This window comes from Anomaloglossus baeobatrachus, chromosome 12 (genome assembly GCF_048569485.1).
Source record: "Anomaloglossus baeobatrachus isolate aAnoBae1 chromosome 12, aAnoBae1.hap1, whole genome shotgun sequence".
NCBI lineage: Eukaryota > Metazoa > Chordata > Amphibia > Anura > Aromobatidae > Anomaloglossus > Anomaloglossus baeobatrachus.
Window position 1 is genome coordinate 68,877,217 of NC_134364.1, and position 19,952 is coordinate 68,897,168.

Consider the following 19,952-nt stretch of genomic DNA (forward strand, 5'->3'; position numbering starts at 1 on the left):
ATGTGTGAAAGCAGCCTTAGTGAATAGCCCGCAGCTGTATAGACGTGTATATACGTCAGTACCTATTACTTTATTTCTAAGAAGCTGTAGAACGTTGACCCAGTTTGAATTGTGTTGTCAGGCAATGCTCTTGTCAATAAAGCTGGCTTGATTCGGAGGAAGAAAAAAATTCAGTAAGTAGAGGACAGGCAGTAGGGGAGGGAGGAGGAGGCTTCACAGGAGCTGAGAGCGGAGAGCTGCGAGAGCAGCCCGGACCGTGCACAGATAAGGGGCTGCTGCAGGACCTGGAGGGCTCTGAGGCTGGAAACTCCGGGATTACAGCGTCTTCTTTTGCACAAGTTCTCACCTGCAATGCATGAGACCTCTGCACCATGGGGGATGCAGGAATCTGCGGTATAGCACCCCAGGAATGGTAGTTTTACCAAAGAAAGGGGAGTTTGATTGAATTCTGATTCCCTCTTTTTTGCATCCCTGAAGATTTTTCATGGCAAAGCTTTCCCAAGGAACAGGGTCTGCAGAAGACCTGAACAAGATCTCAGATGAAGAGCTTCTCAGGTGGAGCAAGGAGGACCTCATCAAGAGGATGAGGAAAGTGGAGATTGAGAAGATGAATGTGATGGTGGAACATGGCAATCTAATGAAGGATGTAAACAGGAGGCTGCAAGTCCATCTCCATGAGATCAGGGGGCTGAAGGACGTCAACCAGAAACTTCAAGATGACAACCAGGAGCTCAGGGAGCTGTGTTGCTTTTTGGATGATGATAGGCAAAAGGGGAAGAAGCTGTCCAGGGAATGGCAGAGGTTCGGGAGACACACTGCCAGTGTGATGTGGAAGGAGGTAGGGTCATATCAGCAAAAACTGAAGGAGCTGGAAACCAAGCAGGAGGCTCTCATTAGAGATAACTTGGAGCTGAAGGAGATAGTCCTCATGCTGGATGAGGAGAGGAATGGGGCAGGGTCTAGGAGCTCCATCGATAGCCAAAACAGTCTGAACAATATGAATGGAAGCTCTGGGGCCAGGGATGTAGGGGATGGCAGCAGTACCTCAAGTACTGGCAGTGCGGGCAGCCCTGACCACCACCATCACCATCATCCTCATCACCCCAAACCAGTGGAGAATAAAACTGGGACCATCAGGAGATCTGCAGATGACATCTCCACCATTCCCCACCACAGAAGTATCCCTAATGGGTTGAATGGTAAGTCCATGGCTTCCTCTTCCGAGCTGACTGTGATTTGTTTGGTGTTTGATAATATGCATTTCAATCAGAAGCGGTGGCATTTCCAGAGCTAAAGGGGAGACGCAAAATATCTAGGAAGCAGATACATTGTATCTATATGTATCTGGCCTTGACCTCTAATGTGTTCTGGACGAGGACACTTTCGAGGCGCTTTCCGAAAAAAGTGTGTAGTCCGAGACATGTAAGCTCATGTGTGTACATCATTCAGTCTTGAGGAATATGTAAGATTCTCCTTAGCCTTGTTGGCCCCTGGTCTCTATATCAATGATGTGTCTTATTTTGGGGTCTTTGGGCTTTTCAATTATATATTTTGGATCATTCTTCTCCTCCTAGTTGTCTTCTGCCATGAACTGGGTTTTAATACTTTAGAAAACTTCAAAAACACGCAAGTTCTTAGTCATCAGTACTTCCTAGATGTAGGTGATGATGTAGACCATATGGACCAGGACTGCCCAAAACTTCTCTATGACAGGTATTGCGGATCCACACATTAATTCGGCTCCTCAGGAGCATTGTAGGACCACCAAGAATTTTCCTTTTAAAGTCTCCTAGGGTTGATCCCACCTTATTCCGAAGAGCTTGACATTGGTGGACCTTGAACTAAAACAGGTTGTGCAAACCCTTCACATGCAGGAAATGTTTTATTGGACCCTTAACTTTGGGAATAACTTGTTAATGGGATGAAGCAGTAAAGCAGATAGCGCACGAACGATGAGACCGCTGTGGTCATTATAGTAGTCCGTTGTCTTGTCGTAAAGCCTGGATGACATGGCTAAAGAGTGGTGGCTTTTAATGCGGATTTATGAGAATGAACCATAGATCGGTCATATAAGAAGGATATTACACCCATGAAACAACTCATGTCTAATTAAAATTACACTTATGTGATGACAATGGGATTTCTGTAGAAGATGACTTTACAGCTTAGTCCACCCACAGCAGGAAGTTTTACATCCGTTGATGTCAACAGAGATGATTTCCAAAATTGGGAAGGATTTTTCTTGAATGGGTTGCATCCAGGGTTGTTGCTCAAATAATGTGTTGACCATAAAGGTCGCTCTATGGGGAAGGAAGAAATGTCTTCTCGCGAGAAGGACAATATCAGTGGGCCCCTCTTTGTCTCTCCGGAGTCCCGAGAGAGTCCAGCGAGAACCAAAGGGGCATGAAGGATCTTTTGTTCTTTCAGTTGTTGGGGGTCATAATCGGATTCATAACTAAAGACATTAGCGGTGAAGGCTCGTGAGCCAAGACTGCCCAACCGTTGTTAGAATGAAGGAGCCTCATTTATCTTCTCTTTCTGGTCATTGATTCCTCTAGCTTCAGTAAGGTGGACTACAGATGATGTGGCTCTCTCATTTTAGGGAACCAGTGGTGCTCATCCCTTTATGGGTCACCCTAAACTGTAGAGGAGCCCTAGATGTTGCTGGCAGGTACAAGAACAGCAAAATGGTCACCGTTGACTCAGTAGGTTCCAAATACTTTATGACTTGTTCATAGGAACAAAAAGAACAAGACTAGATTGTTAACTTTATTAAAAGAGACAACTCTTGGGTTGTCCATGGTCAAGTAAATGAAACCTGCATCGGCGACTACCATGGCCTCCCGATATCAGATCCCCCAGGCTGCACCTCCTCATGTCCTGGACTCCAGTGAAATAAATCAACTACAATCACACCTGTTATTTTAGATTTTTAATGGTTTGGATTCCAACCTGGATGTTTGAGGAGAACAGTCGAAAACACCCAAAGCCATATCTTCGGAAGTTGTTACCGGTGACGTGATGAGTGTGTGACTGTAGATCTTGTGGGACGAGCTCCTCTGTGAATTTCCTTTCCAAGAGTCTGTTATTTGCTTGGTGTCAATACAGATAAGTAGTGTGCAATGTACATACTACAGGAGGAAGCGGAGGAGCTTTTGCTAGTGCCATATAGTCGAGGTGGACTTGGACAACTCAGCATTTCGAGAAAAAAATTGAGTTTTTTTTTTTTTTTTTAGGAATCTACAAATTCTAGTAGCTAGAAACCCAGGTTGCACCTCTATGTGCCGCTTATTTGCTCCATTGTATACTTTATCATGGAGGCATTCTCATAGGCAGAATACCTAGCTTCAAAGCGGCCACCATATGGCGGCAAATTAGGTTCCATAGTTTGGAACTGTGCCCTTTTCTCTGTGAGAATTTAAAAAGCAACTAAACTTATTTACTTCTTGTTTAGCTTTTACAATGTTATGAATCTTTGTAATATATTTTATTACCTTTTTATTTTTTATCATTTTCCCCCAAACTCCATGATGAAAGTGCTGTTTTAACCGCCTAGTCCATGCACTTTTTAGTAACTGCTTTGAACTGTAGCAAGAATCTGTACTTTCACTCCTTGTGTGAGGTTCTCTGCTCCTCTCCCCCCATGCTCAGACAGGGAGCTGGAGATGTGGGTGAATATTTGCTACAGCAGCAGTTCAAAGCAGCAACTAAAAGATCACAAACAAGGCAGTTAAAATGGTACTTTCAGCACATAGGTTGGGCGAAAAGGAAACAAAATAAGGCACTTTGGAAAGCCATTGTATCTCGCTTCTCCGCTCTATATAAAACCTTTAACAAAAGAGACTGAATTTACCTGCCCGGTCATGTCCCATCTCCGCAGGCTTTCTTCTTTTCTTAACTTCCAGCTGTGAAATACATCCTGAATGTCAGTGACTATCTGCAGAGGTGCCGTTATCATCAGGATGTTTATGGCTGGTAACAATCCAGTCTGCAAACACTTGTTCCAAAATACAGATCAGTGGCGGAAGATACAAAAGAAAGGAGGGACAATTTTGGAAAAATAATGAGTAAAATCCTCTTCTCTGCCATCGAGCATGCATTCATCTGATGGTGGGACTGACCGGAGGTTTGATTACTTCCATAGATAATTCCGTGATGTATGACAAGGAGGAAAGCTCAGTTTTAGGCTATGTGCGCACGTTGCGTAAATACATGCAGTTACGCTGCGCTTTGTAGCGCAGCGTAACTGCATGCGTCCTGTGTCCCCTGCACAGTCTATGGAGATTGTGCAGGGGCCGTGCGCACGTGGCGTTTAAGAGCGCAGCGCTTCGGCTACTGCCGAAGCGCTGCGCAAAAAGAAGTGACATGTCACTTCTTTCCTGCGCTTTGCCGGCAGCTCCTGCTCTGTCTATGGGAGGAGCTGCAGGCAGAGCGCATGGAATCGGCGCTCACTACGGACATTTCTGCAGCGATCTAAAGCGCACATGTGCTCTTCAGATCGCTGCAGAAATTTCTGCAGGGCTAGTACGCAACGTGCGCACATAGCCTTAGAGTCAGATCTTCTTTTGACCCAAACCAACTTCAATTTTCAGTCCAGAGAGTGATAACCCCAGTTTGGAGCTGACTGTGCAGCCAATACCCAACTCAACCTGTGGACAGGTGTTTTTGGAAGTTTTTCTAATTTTTATGCTACCTTATTAAAAGAGTATTTCAGCTCTGTGCTCTGCTACGTCAGTGTAATCACATCTGCTTATATCTACCGATGGTTCATGCAACCTCTCAGATATTAGCCAGGGGTGCAACTACCATGGGTGCAGAGCTTGCAATCACTCCCAGACCCTGGTGCCTAAGGGGCCCCAAAAGTCTCCAAAAGACCAGAGCAATTAAAGACTTGCCCCATTGGGAGCCATAAGCTTCAAGTTTTTCAAGGAAAAAAAACACTTCGGCACTGACCAGAAAAAGATGATTTAAAAAAAAAAAAAATCACTCCAGAGTTTCCTGAAGTGTCTTTTATGTTTGAAAAATTATTCAAAATTTCAATGGGTTCTCCTGAATTTTATAGAATTAGGCCATGTGCGCAAGCTGCGGATTTTACCGCAGAAAATGTGTGTAACATGTCTGCAGTCATTTCCCAGCAAAACCTATGGGTATAAAAAAATGCTGCGTTTTTTTATACCTGTGGTCTGTGGATTTACCCGCGGAATTTCCTCTGCGGAATTAATGTGCATGTCACTTCTTTTCTGCAGGTACCTGCGGTTTTTGCCATAGATAATGGTAAAAAAACGCAGGGACCAACCCACGGCAAAACCGTGGGTGCGGTTTTACCATGTTTTTTGCCGCTGGTTTGGTATTCTGCCAGAGGGTGCGGATTTTTCTTAAGAAAAGTCAATTTTCTAGTGCGCACATAGCCTTAAGGGTACTTTACATGCTGTGATATCGATATCGCTAGCGAGCGTACCCGCCCCCGTCGGTTGTGCGTCACGGGCAATTCGCTGCCTGGGGCGCACAACATGGCTTACACCCGTCGCACGCACATACTTTCCCTGCGACGTCGCTTTGGTCGGCGATCCGCCTCCTTTCTAAGGGGGCGGGTCGTGCGGCGTCACAGCGACGTCACACGGCAGGCGTCCAATTTTAGAGGAGGGGCGGAGATGAGCGGCTGGAACATCCCGCCCCCCTCCTTCCTTCCTCATTGCCGGTGGACGCAGGTAAGGAGATGTTTGTCGTTCCTGCGGCGTCACACACAGCGATGTGTGCTGCTGCAGGAACGACGAACAACATTGTACCTACAGCAGCAACGATATTATAAAAAGGAGCGACGTGTCACTGAGCAACGATTTTTCACGTTTTTGCGCTCGTTGATCATCGCTCCTAGCTGTCACACGCTGCAATATCGCTAATGACGCCGGATGTGCGTCACTAACAACGTGACCCCGACGATATATCGTTGGCGATGTCGCAGCGTGTAAAGCACCCTTTATAGAGGTATTGGAAGAGTTGTTTTTTGTTTTTTTGTTTTTTTTTTCCTGGTGTTTGTAGGGTTGTTTTTTTTTTTTTTGCAGGCTATTGATTGATACTAGTATATATGTATTTTACGGTATATCTCTGCCATCATTATGGTATTATACCCTTGTACACTGTGGTGATTGGTGGGATTATATGATAAAAACGGTATACTGATCGATATATTAAATAAAGGGATATAAAGAATTCCCATTTATATTTCCAGCCACACCCGCTGGTAATTTTTAATATCAATCAATTACCGTCAATATACATATACATAATACATCAGTGCCACCACCTGGCGACCATCCACAGTATCTCAAATGCTAATACGACCACCTGTACTGACTATGATGCACGATCACTAAATAATATACTAAAATTGCAAGGTGCAAAATGCATACCAATCATGGATAAAGAGTACTTACATTAGTAAATGAGATGCCTGGCCATGCGTCCCGCCACCCCTGACGTACGTTTCGCCACTCGCTTTATGAAAAGTGGCTCTCTTGTTTACACATTTATTGTATGAATTCACTGTGAATAAAATATTTAAGATTTTGATAGCAACTTTGTATTGAATCACTTCTTACTTGGCTGGTTAATTCCGATGCCAAGTTGTGGTAGTTTATTGATTGGATAGTGCCTAGTTTGGGGAAGCGTTCTCCACAATAGTGATGTGCACTTTTTTGTGTCAAAACTCTTCAGAAAAGAAAAAAAGTTTTTAAAAAAATTCCTGCAAAGTGGATTTCTCATAGAAATGAATAGAATTGGACAATTGTTTTGAAGGGGCATTTTGATGAGGATTTTGGAGTTTTGCTTTTGTTTTTATCATTTTTGTTTTTTTAAACTCCACGGGAACCTAACATATAAGGAAACGACAAATCCTAAAGACTTTCCTAAAACTTAGTGTTTCTGCTCCGAAGATATGTATAATCCATAATGCATTAGATGGCATTTTTTTTTGTTTTTTTAAATATCCCTGGAAAAAGTCTGGATGTACGATATACCGGTGCGATGTTTGTGACATTTTTTGTTTACAAAACACAGCATCTTCTGGTAATGTTGCTTATTTATTTATTTATTTTTTAGGATTTTTTTGCTAATAGGTTTCTCTATAGGAACGGTAGAAAAAATACACGCCTGTATATAATGCAAACACCACTCAGATGTACAAAAAACACCTTATATAAAGTTTTCCTGTGCTTCGGGGGAAGTCGGGGATCGTTTATTGGTTGCTGGTCCACATCCAGGTGAAGCTGACGGTTTCGGTGCATTGTCTGACCTCAGGACAGGAGTCAGTGTCGCCGCTCTGTGATTTCAGCTCTGCAGGTGTCATTCCTGGAATCCAGAAAGTCAAGTTTCCTGCGTTGTTTCAGAGCTCACATTGTGTCCCTCACGGAAGTTTTTTTTTTTTGTTTTTTTTTTTTAAATAAACATAACAATAGCACTTTTATATCTGTCAGACTCGTAACCTGCTCACATCCTACTACAGAGCCGCATCTACTGCTGGTAATTACAGGTTTACACTAATGCGGGATGGTGGCTGCCTTTGTTCCAGATCTTGTTGCTATTGCTGGTACTTGTGGTTTATTGTATTAGTGTAACGTATATCGCAAGTTGGGCTCCTTGTTGATACGGTTGATAGGATAATGTCGCTATGTACAAGAATATAACTACTATAATACTGCCCCCTATATACAAGAATATAACTACTATAATACTACTCCATATGTACAAGAATATAACTACTATAATACTGCTCCTATGTACAAGAATATAACTACTATAATACTGCTCCTATATACAAGAATATAACTACTATAATACTGCTCCTATGTACAAGAATATTACTACTATAATACTGCTCCTATATACAAGAATATAACTGCTATAATACTGCCCCTATATACAAGAATATAACTACTATAATACTGCCCCTATATACAAGAATATAACTACTATAATACTGCTCCTATATACAAGAATATAACTACTATAATACTGCTCCTATATACAAGAATATAACTACTATAATACTGCTCCTATATACAAGAATATAACTACCATAATGCTGCCCCCTATGTAAAAGAATATAACTACTATAATAACGTTCCTATGTACAAGACTATAACTACTATAATACTGCCCCCTATATACAGAATATAACTACTATAATACTGCCACTGTGTACAAGAATATAACTACTATAGTATTGCCCCCTATGTACAAGAATATAACTACTATAATACAACTCCCTATGTACAAGAATATAACTACTATCATACTGCCCTCTATGTACAAGAATATAACTACTATAATACTGCTCCTATGTACAAGAATATAACTACTATAGTATTGCCCCCATGTACAAGAATATAACTACTATAATGCTGCCCCCTATGTACAAGAATATAACTACTATAATACCGTTCCTATGTACAAGAATATAACTACTATAATACTGCCCCTATATACAGAATATAACTACTATAATACTGCCCCCTATGTACAAGAATATAACTACTATAATACTGCTCCTATGTACAAGAATATAACTACTATAATACTGCCCTCTATGTACAAGAATATAACCACTATAATACTGCTCCTATGTACAAGACTATAACTACTATAATACTGCCCACTATGTACAAGAATATAACTACTATAATAATGCCCCCTATATACAAGAATATAACTATTAGAATACTGCTCCTACGTACAAGAATATAACTACTATAATACTGCTTATATACAAGAATATAACTATTATAATACTGCCCCCATGTACAAGAATATAACTATTATAATACTGCTCATATACAAGAATATAACTATAATACTACCACTATGTACAAGAATATAACTATTATAATGCTGCCCCTATGTACAAGAATATAACTACTATAATACTGCTTATATACAAGAATATAACTGTAATACTGCCACTATGTACAAGAATATAACTATTATAATGCTGCCCCCTATGTACAAGAATATAACTACTATAATACCGCTCCTATGTCCAAGACTATAACTACTATAACACTGCCCCTATGTACAAGAATATAACTACTATAACACTGCCCCTATGTACAAGAATATAACTACTATAATACTGCCCATATGTACAAGAATATAACTACTATAATACTGCCCCTATGTACAAGAATATAACTACTATAATACTGCCCCTATGTACAAGAATATAACTACTATAATACTGCTCCCTATGTACAAGAATATAACTACTATAATACTGCCCCCTATATACAAGAATATAACTGCTATAATACTGTCCCCTATGTACAAGAATATAACTACTATAATACTGCTCCTATGTACAAGAATATAACTACTATAATACTGCTCCCTATGTACAAGAATATAACTACTATAATACTGCCCCCTATATACAAGAATATAACTACTATAATACTGCCCTCTATGTACAAGAATATAACTACTATAATACTGCCCTCTATGTACAAGAATATAACTACTATAATACTGCTCCTATGTACAAGAATATAACTACCATAATGCTGCCCCCTATGTAAAAGAATATAACTACTATAATAACGTTCCTATGTACAAGATTATAACTACTATAATACTGCCCCCTATATACAGAATATAACTACTATAATACTGCCACTATGTACAAGAATATAACTACTATAGTATTGCCCCCTATGTACAAGAATATAACTACTATAATACCACTCCCTATGTACAAGAATATAACTACTATCATACTGCCCTCTATGTACAAGAATATAACTACTATAATACTGCTCCTATGTACAAGAATATAACTACTATAGTATTGCCCCCATGTACAAGAATATAACTACTATAATGCTGCCCCCTATGTACAAGAATATAACTACTATAATACCGTTCCTATGTACAAGAATATAACTACTATAATACTGCCCCTATATACAGAATATAACTACTATAATACTGCCCCCTATGTACAAGAATATAACTACTATAATACTGCTCCTATGTACAAGAATATAACTACTATTATACTGCCCCCTAATGTACAAGAATATAACCACTATAATACTGCTCCTATGTACAAGACTATAACTACTATAATACTGCCCACTATGTACAAGAATATAACTACTATAATAATGCCCCCTATATACAAGAATATAACTATTAGAATACTGCTCCTACGTACAAGAATATAACTACTATAATACTGCTTATATACAAGAATATAACTATTATAATACTGCCCCCATGTACAAGAATATAACTATTATAATACTGCTCATATACAAGAATATAACTATAATACTACCACTATGTACAAGAATATAACTATTATAATGCTGCCCCTATGTACAAGAATATAACTACTATAATACTGCCCCCTATATACAAGAATATAACTGCTATAATACTGTCCCCTATGTACAAGAATATAACTACTATAATACTGCTCCTATGTACAAGAATATAACTACTATAATACTGCTCCCTATGTACAAGAATATAACTACTATAATACTGCCCCCTATATACAAGAATATAACTACTATAATACTGCCCTCTATGTACAAGAATATAACTACTATAATACTGCCCTCTATGTACAAGAATATAACTACTATAATACTGCTCCTATGTACAAGAATATAACTACCATAATGCTGCCCCCTATGTAAAAGAATATAACTACTATAATAACGTTCCTATGTACAAGATTATAACTACTATAATACTGCCCCCTATATACAGAATATAACTACTATAATACTGCCACTATGTACAAGAATATAACTACTATAGTATTGCCCCCTATGTACAAGAATATAACTACTATAATACCACTCCCTATGTACAAGAATATAACTACTATAATACTGCCCTCTATGTACAAGAATATAACTACTATAATACTGCTCCTATGTACAAGAATATAACTACTATAGTATTGCCCCTATATACAGAATATAACTACTATAATACTGCTCCTATGTACAAGAATATAACTACTATAATACTGCTCCAATGTACAAAAGTATAACTACTATAATACTGCCCCTATGTACAAGAATATAACTACTATAATACTGCCCCTATGTACAAGAATATAACTACTATAATACCACTCCCTATGTACAAGAATATAACTACTATAATACTGCTCCTATGTACAAGAATATAACTACTATAATACTGTCCCCTATGTACAAGAATATAACTACTATAATACTGCCCCTATGTACAAGAATATAACTACTATAATACTGCTCCTATGTACAAGAATATAACTACTATAATACTGCCCCTATGTACAAGAATATAACTACTATAATAGTGACCTAAATGAATTTCAGACAACCCTAGTTGTGTGTGTTGTACTTTGCCTTGTTGGTCGGGCGGTCCGGTTTCTGCACTCCCCTGTGCTGGGGTCATCCTGCACCTACACCCTCCCTGCCGATCCCGCTCATTGGTCACGTTACTATATTGACCTTTGGAACGCAGAGAAGAAAAACAGCTGAATGGTAGATAAGTTACAGGACGCGGGTGACATTATTGAGAAGTAACCTTGAATATATCATGGAACGTGACAGCCACTTCTGCTATGCTCAAATAAGGAAAAAGAAAGTGTATTGTGTGCGCTGCCAATCCTCCCAGAAACACTGAAAATCCGAATACTTCAGAGCTGCAATCATACTGCAGAACGTGCCCATAACAAGCTGAGGCATCTGTCCGCTCCTTTGACACGTCTGTTAAAGGAGATACTTACATCCCTTTAAAATATGGACAAACCCCTTCTTTTTTAAAACTGCATTGCAATGTCCCTCTGTTACTCCTCCTGGAAATGTGTTTCAATTGAGAACTGTTACTATCTCAGATCTATTTCCTTACATAACCAGAAGCCATCTGTAGCAGGTCACCCCCTGTCGTTAAAGGGTTAATGAGTACAGAGCAGTAATTTTTTTCCCCCTTCTTGTGCTATAATTCGCTGTATCCCCGTTGTACGCCCCCTAGAGGTCGCTACGTGTCGGAGGCGGACGGACCGTCCCCTGTGGATTCTATCAATCTCATTTAAGTCGATCTTTATCCTTTAACCCCCGAAGCGCTTTACTCCATTCTCTGCGCGATTAGTGTCGGGTGGGCGGCAGATCCGTCTCTTATAACAAATTGCACAATAGAAATTCCCAAAGATTGTGATCACTGTGCCCGATACAGTAACAGCTCAAAGCCGAGACTCGAATGGAAAATGCTGCTCTCCGTTTCTGGAGATTAACGGGACTTTTTTTTTGCATAAATGGTCTCATACTGTCACAATGTGACTGTAAGAAATAGAGGGACAGGGGCTCCTATACTGTCCCTCACGCCAGGGGACCCTAGGCTATCCCTACGGTCAGGATTACCGCTAATAGTGGAGATGCTGGAGTCACATCGCTGGCCCTGCTCCTGACCAGACTTGATCTTATTTCCCCTTTACACAAGGGAAGGACAGGGCAGGAGAGATGGAAACACAGCAACAGACATGGGGGGGTGGGACCTAAACTCTGACACACTACACACACAGCAACTAACAATGAGAGACTCGAGAGAAAAGTAAGAGCAGGAAGGTAGAGACAAAATGACAACAAGGGTTAACTCCGCAACTGCTCACAGCAACAAGTACTATAACCACCAGTTAGTCTGGATCACAACATCTCACCAGACCAGTATAGAGAAGCTATAGCTGGCACTAATGGACGTGTCCAGCCAACATTTATAGCAGGGGAGCAGATGTGATTGGCTCCCCCACAACATGTGATTAAACATGACTGACAAGCAGATCAGCAGAGATTCATTCTTGCTAGCCTGCCTATGAACTACCAGTCTGTTTGCCCACGCTCAAGTCAGCCCAGACCTCTGAAGTTATCAGGTGCAGTGTCAGAGTCTGCAGTCTGAACAGATCCCGACGACGCCATAAGTCACCATGACGTCTGTGTGACAAATACTGGGATGGATGCCCTACAGTTGTATGCTGGCCAGACAACCATTCGTGAGCTAGATACATCTCCTGACCGGAGAGTTTGGCACGGTGTATTAGTCTGTTAGGTTTATAGGGGTATTCACATCTCTCTGGTTGGGGTCTGACCTCTGGAGAATACAGGAGATGGAATGCTGGTAAATGCGGGCAGCAGCATATCTGCACTCCCAGGGGACCACCACCTCCATTGTGCACGGTAAAATTAAGACTAAAGTAGTACCGAGCCCCCTTTATTCTCAGGATGGGTGGGTATCTCAGATGGCAGACACTTACTGATCAGAAAGCGATGGCATAGCTTAGTGGGGAGCACCCCCTTTAAGTTGCAATGGAATTTGAAATATTATTCGAAACTGCCCCAATTGCCATGAAAGGACATTTATTGTGCTCTGAGGTCTCTCCAGACACCCCCCGGGCTGCCCTCATCACCACTGCTGCAGCGTCCTGGACAAAAAAAGATAAATCATCTTTTACATTTTAAAATTTGCAAATAGGAAAATGAGCTGATGCAAAAGTTTGCACACCCTTGGAGATTTGTGTGCTAAGATAACTTTGACCAAGGTTTCAGACCGTAATTAGCCTGTTGGGGATATGACTTGTTCATTATCATCGTTAGGAAAGGCCGGTTGATGTAGATTTCACAGATTTATAAAAAAAACAGCCTCCTCTAACCTTGTGAAAAAAAACAGCAAACATGGATTCCTCTAAGCAGCTGCCTAGCACTCTGAAAGTGGTTCAGACCCACAAAACAGGAGAAGACTATAAGATAGCAAAGCATTTTCAAGTTGCCCTTTCCTCAGTTTGAAATGTAATTAAGAAATGGATGTTACCAGGAACAGTGGAGGTCAAGGTAAGGTCTGTAGGACTGCTATAGACGTAAATCAGAATCCCCTGCATGACTGCAAAAGACCTTCAGGAATATTTAGCAAAGTCAGCGTTACGCTCTGAGATCACAGTGCTGTTCTTTCTTTCTAGATCTAGGCTGAAGCCTTGAGAATGTTCAGACTTTGGGTCTCAGTCTACGATCAGCTCTAGAGCTCCCTCTAGTGGTGGCTTCAGGCGGCTCTATGACTGTACAGGGGGTTTGGCGCTGTGTGTCTGAATTTTGCCCAATGTTGCAGACTTTCTTTCCTGCACCAGCTTTGTGGATCATGTTCTCTGATGTCTTGGGGAATTTACATTAAGGAGAACATTTGCTCATGCGTCTTCTTTTTCTTCCAGCTTCTTCCATAGCAACAGAAATGGTCTTGTGAGACAGTCTCGGCTCCGTCCCTGTGCACCCAGACACGTCTCATTTCATTACTGTTTTCATGTTATGCCCGCTGTAAAAAGCCCATAATGTACTATGTATAGCGTAATCACATCTCCACCCCCCTCGCTCCGTGCGCTGCAGCGAAAAGACTTTGACCTAAATTTGATGCCCTCTGGTCAAATGGGGCGTTCTGGGTAAATGTGGACTGTTAAGTAAATATAGATATATACTGAGTGACTGCTGTACATTAAGGCCATTACCTCCAGACTATAGCCCTCAGGGGTGTCACCCTACCTTTCCAGGACCCTGAATGGCAAATCTGTCTATAGATACATTGCTGCTCCCATTATACTGCATAGCTAGAAGGACTGCCATTTAGGAGCCTGGGAAAGCTGGGTGGGAGTAGACAAGACCACCTAGCTTTCCCAGGAGCTGAACTTAAAGGGGTATTCCATCCAGAGGTATGATGTGGTGTTTACTTTTTGGGGTGTTCACCTGATGTATATGAATGATCCACACCTATGATTGACGTTCTGAGCCTGGGGACCGGCCGCGGGTCTCCGACAACCTCCTATCCCCTTATAAAGCTGATAATTTTGGGTTGGGGGACCCCCGCACGTCTGCGCTTCACAGTTCATACTTGGATCACATAACACAAATGTGTGAATTCATCCTGAGCCCCTAAAAGAGAGAAAAAAAATGCACCATAAATAATTGAAAAAAAAATGTGGGTACTCTCAATAAGGCCTGCGACACTCCTCCGTGGCGCCGGTACGTGTTTGCCATTCTTTGCACGTACCGGCGGCACGGAGACACATTCAGCAATGCTACCCTATTGTAGCAGGCACACGCACGTAAAACCACACGGAACGTGTGTCCGTGTGCGTTTGTACGTGTGTGCGTTTTTCTACACGCTGACATGTCCACGTTTTCTCCGGCAGCACGGGTGTCACACGGCCCGCACCCGTACCACACGGATGTAGTGTGGATGCGGGCCCATGTGACACGCACCGGAGAAAACACACGTGTCAGTGAAAAAAAACCAAAACATTTACTCACCTTCTCCAGCCCTCCTGTCTCTGCCGCTGCTGCCACTTGCTGCCGACCGCCGCTCATTATGCTCATTTAATATTCACTTCCCTGCGGCCGGCAGCAGCAGCAGCAGCGGGGAGACGGCAGGGCTGGAGACCGAGGATCAGCACCACGGACAGCAGCGTGGACCACGTGAGTATGTAAATTACCGGTTCTACGTGTGCTATCGCGGATAGCACACGTGGCCCGCACGTACCAGAGACACGTACTTACCACACGCAACACGCAGGGGAAATACATGTCTCTCGGCACGTGCGTGATTTTCACGTGAGTGTGGCAGAGGCCTAAAATGTAGCAAAAAAAAAAAAGTCAGCAGATGCTGTGGTGGACTTTTCAGTCCCGCCACGGTGATTTCAGCGGCAGATCTCGCTGTGGTTTTTACAATTTCAGTGAGATGGGGGACACCGCGTGGATTGTACACTCCGGGTACGGTAAAAAATAAAATCTGTTTTGTTTTTTTGTTTTATGTGTTTCAGCTCAGTTCCTGAAACTTAATGCACCTTTTCTTGTGTTTTTTTTATTTGTTTGTTTGTTTCCCCATAGACTCTTGGGCTATGTTCACACTTTGTTTTTTTTTTTTGTTTTTGCTGCTTTTTTTTGTCTACATTCTTGGCAGTAAATAAGCTGCAATCAAAACGCAGATTTTGCTGTGTTTTTGTTGTTTTGGTTTTTTTGCTCCCTGCGTTTTTTGGTGCAGATTATATGCCATTTGTCTGCCGTGCATGTTTAAGGCTAAGTTCACAGTTGTTTTTCATCAGTCAGGTCCGTCATTGCGACTGAGCGACAGATCCGTTGTTTTTTAGATGTCAACTGACGCAACGGATGTGTTATTTCACAGGATTCCGTTCACAAGAATCCTGTGAAAAAAATGATCCGTCGCGTCCGTTACATCCGCTGTGCGTCTGTTTTTTGACAGATCCGTCGTGATCTGTTTGTGTTTGGGACAGCCCAGTGGGTGTGCCAAACATGCTGGGCATACGCAGTAGAGCATGACGGAATCCCGCACCATAGACAAACATTACAAGCTTGACGGATTGCGACGGATTCCTGCGCGGTGCGTTAATTTTGACCACTCAAAAAACGTTACATTCTGCGTTGCTCCCGCCCGGCAGTCAGTCCAAAAACGACTGACCGCCACGCAGCGGATGCAACGCAAGGTCATCAGTCGCAATCCGCCGCTCATACAAGTCTATGGGGAAACAACGGAATCCGCCAAACGAATTCCGTTGTTTACCAAAGCCGCGGATTGTGACTAATACAAATTGACGGAAATGTGAACCTAGCCTAATAAAGATAGTTCTATTCAACAAAAACGCAGTGTGTGAACATAACCTTATAGGAAACCCCCCCCAAATATATAAAGGTAAAAAAATATAAAAAATGCTGCCTGTGAACATAGCCTTCTAGAGAAATCGCACAAAATAAAAAAAATATAAAAAATGCTGCCTGTGAACATAGCCTTCTAGAGAAATCGCACAAAATAAAAAAAATATAAAAAATGCTGCCTGTGAACATAGCCTTCTAGAGAAATCGCACAAAATAAAAAAAATATAAAAAAAAAAAAAATATATAAAAAATGCAGCTTGTGAACATAGCCTTATAGGGAATCACACAAAATAAAAAGGTAAAAAAATATAAAAAATGCTGCCTGTGAACATAGCCTTCTAGACAAATCGCACAAAATAAAAAAAATATAAAAAATGCTGCCTGTGAACATAGCCTTCTAGAGAAATCGCACAAAATAAAAAAAATATAAAAAAATTAAAAAAAAATATAAAAAATGCAGCTTGTGAACATAGACTTATAGGGAATCACACAAAATAAAAAGGTAAAAAAATATAAAAAATGCTGCCTGTGAACATAGCCTTCTAGAGAATCACACAAGATAAAAAAATATAAGAAAAGGTAAAAATAAGTATAAAAAAATGCAGCTTGTGAACATAGCCTTATAGGCTGGCACACACAAAAAATATAAAAAAGGTAAAAAAATATAAACAATACAGCTTGTGAACATAGCCTTATAGGGAATTGCACAAAATAAAAAAATATGAAAAGGTAAAAAAATATAAAAAATGCTGCGTGTAAACATAGCCTTATAGGGAAGCATACACCCCCCCCCCAAAAATAAATATAAAAACAAGTAAAAAAAAATGTAGCATGTGAACATAACCTTATAGGGAACCACACCTCAAAAAATTTAAAAAGGTAAAAAAATATAAAAAATGCAGTGTATGAACATATAGGGCCGTGCACAAAAAGAATCCAAAAAAGGTAAGAAAAAAAATAAAAAAATGCAGCATGTGAACATAGTCTTATAGGGAAGCACACCCCAAAAAGTTTAAAAAGGTAAAAAATAAAATAAAAAATGCAGCGTGTGAACATAGCCTTATAGGAAAGGACACAAAAAATATAAAAAGGTAAAAAAGAAAATATATAAAAATTGCAGCAGCATATGAACATAGCCTTTTAGAGAAGTACACCCCCTAAAAAATATAAAAAAAAGTTAAAAAAAAAAATAAAAAAAATTGCTGCAATTATTTTGTTCTCATATTTGGTGCAGACACCAGCAGAAAAAGAATGCTTGTGTGACCATGGATGTACAGTGCCGCTTTCTGCTTCTCACGGTTGGAGGTTTGTAATGGCTGTAGCCAGACTGGACTAAATCTCCCACTTTTGTAGGACTTTTACTTTGTAATTTTCCATTGTGAATAGTTTTGCTCTTTTTTGTCTCTTACCCCTGCGATGTGAATCCTCTAATTACTCCCGGGATGGATGGACAGGGGGAACTTCTAGGAAATCGGGGGGTATGTCAGCCGTCTGCGGCAGCGATAGATCCCCTTCTGGATGGCTATCATTGCTCGCTTGTTCCACAGATATCATTTCAGAAGGCAGAGAATGGCGGCCATTGTCTTTTTCTTTCTTCACTCAGATATCTTGGACTGGAGATGAAACAGGAATCCGGCGCTTTCTTCCAACCTTGTCGCTCCATAGAGGGGGCAGCCGTGTGCTGCAGGTCCTACACCGTGCAACACCGGCCATTGTTTATTGTATCCGAGCCTTTGTCCCTCGGCGCCCCGAGTCACAGCTTTCCAGTATTTGCAGCAAAATGAGGCCAAATGTTGGGTCATCTTTCAGCACCCTAATTGCCGTGACGATGGCTTCTTGGCCAGACGATGACTTAGGCCTCCACTTTCATCTACCTGTATAAAGTGTTGATTGTGTAGTAGGGCTGTGTAGACTGGTAGGATACAGCGGGAACCATCACCGGCTTGTGGTATCGCCCCCATACAGCATGCACAGGGGGGCGCCTCTCCTCAGGCAGCCTCCATCAGTCCATCTGATTTGAAGGACCACAGCTTAGTTGTTAGGCCCTGGCTTGTTTGTTAGGCCACCAGCTCAGTTGTTAGGCCCTGGCTCGGTTGTTAGGCCCTCAGCTCAGTTCTTAGGTCCGGGCTCGGTTGTTAGGCCCCCCGTTCGGTTGTTAGGTCCCCGCCTCTGTTGTTAGGCCCCCGCCTCTGTTGTTAGGCCCCCGCCTCTGTTGCTAGGCCCCCGGCTCTGTTGCTAGGCCCCCGGCTCTGTTACTAGGCCCCCGGCTCTGTTGCTAGGCCCCCGGCTCTGTTGTTAGGCCCCCGGCTCTGTTGCTAGGCCCCCGGCTCTGTTACTAGGCCCCCGGCTCTGTTGTTAGGCCCCCGGCTCTGTTGTTAGGCCCCCGGCTCTGTTGTTAGGCCCCCGGCTCTGTTGTTAGGCCCCCGGCTCTGTTGTTAGGCCCCCGGCTCTGTTGTTAGGCCCCCGGCTCTGTTGTTAGGCCCCCGGCTCTGTTGTTAGGCCCCCGGCTCTGTTGTTAGGCCCCCGGCTCTGTTGTTAGGCCCCCGGCTCTGTTGTTAGGCCCCCGGCTCTGTTGTTAGGCCCCCGGCTCTGTTGTTAGGCCCCCGGCTCTGTTGTTAGGCCCCCGGCTCTGTTGTTAGGCCCCCGGCTCTGTTGTTAGGCCCCCGGCTCTGTTGTTAGGCCCCCGGCTCTGTTGTTAGGCCCCCGGCTCTGTTGTTAGGCCCCCGGCTCTGTTGTTAGGCCCCCGGCTCTGTTGTTAGGCCCCCGGCTCTGTTGTTAGGCCCCCGGCTCTGTTGTTAGGCCCCCGGCTCTGTTGTTAGGCCCCCGCCTCTGTTGTTAGGCCCCCGCCTCTGTTGTTAGGCCCCCGCCTCTGTTGTTAGGCCCCCGCCTCTGTTGTTAGGCCCCCGCCTCTGTTGTTAGGCCCCCGGCTCTGTTGTTAGGCCCCTGCAACATTCAGACTGGATAGGTGATAACTCACTAATTGATTTGTCCTCAGCACTGCACAGCAGTGCATCCTCCTCATGTGCTTCTCATCCCTTCTGGTGGGTCACTGGAACGGTCTGTGGCATCAAATCTGTTCCCTGTGGTGCTGGCAATGGCCAACTCTGATAATCTGCAAATAATCGTTCAGAAGAAAGCGCCTTCAAAGCTAGAATCCTGGGAGAGCACCAGCAAAACACTGCTACAGAATCTGACCGGACTGTGTACTCTGCACATTCAGGATTATTGACGACTTGTGAGTCTTTTTTTTTCTTT

At 42.3% G+C, this 19,952-nt stretch overlaps 1 protein-coding gene across 1 annotated transcript in view; it reads left to right on the forward strand.

The window, feature by feature from the left end:
• The first annotated feature begins 215 nt into the window (after positions 1-215).
• CCDC85C (coiled-coil domain containing 85C) overlaps positions 216-19,952 on the forward strand; it is a 125,351-nt gene continuing 105,614 nt past the window's right edge. Inside the window, exon 1 of the mRNA XM_075329659.1 lies at positions 216-1,199. Coding sequence (XP_075185774.1) covers positions 485-1,199 — 715 coding nt within the window. The 5' untranslated portion in view covers positions 216-484. The remainder of the gene's footprint in view (positions 1,200-19,952) is intronic.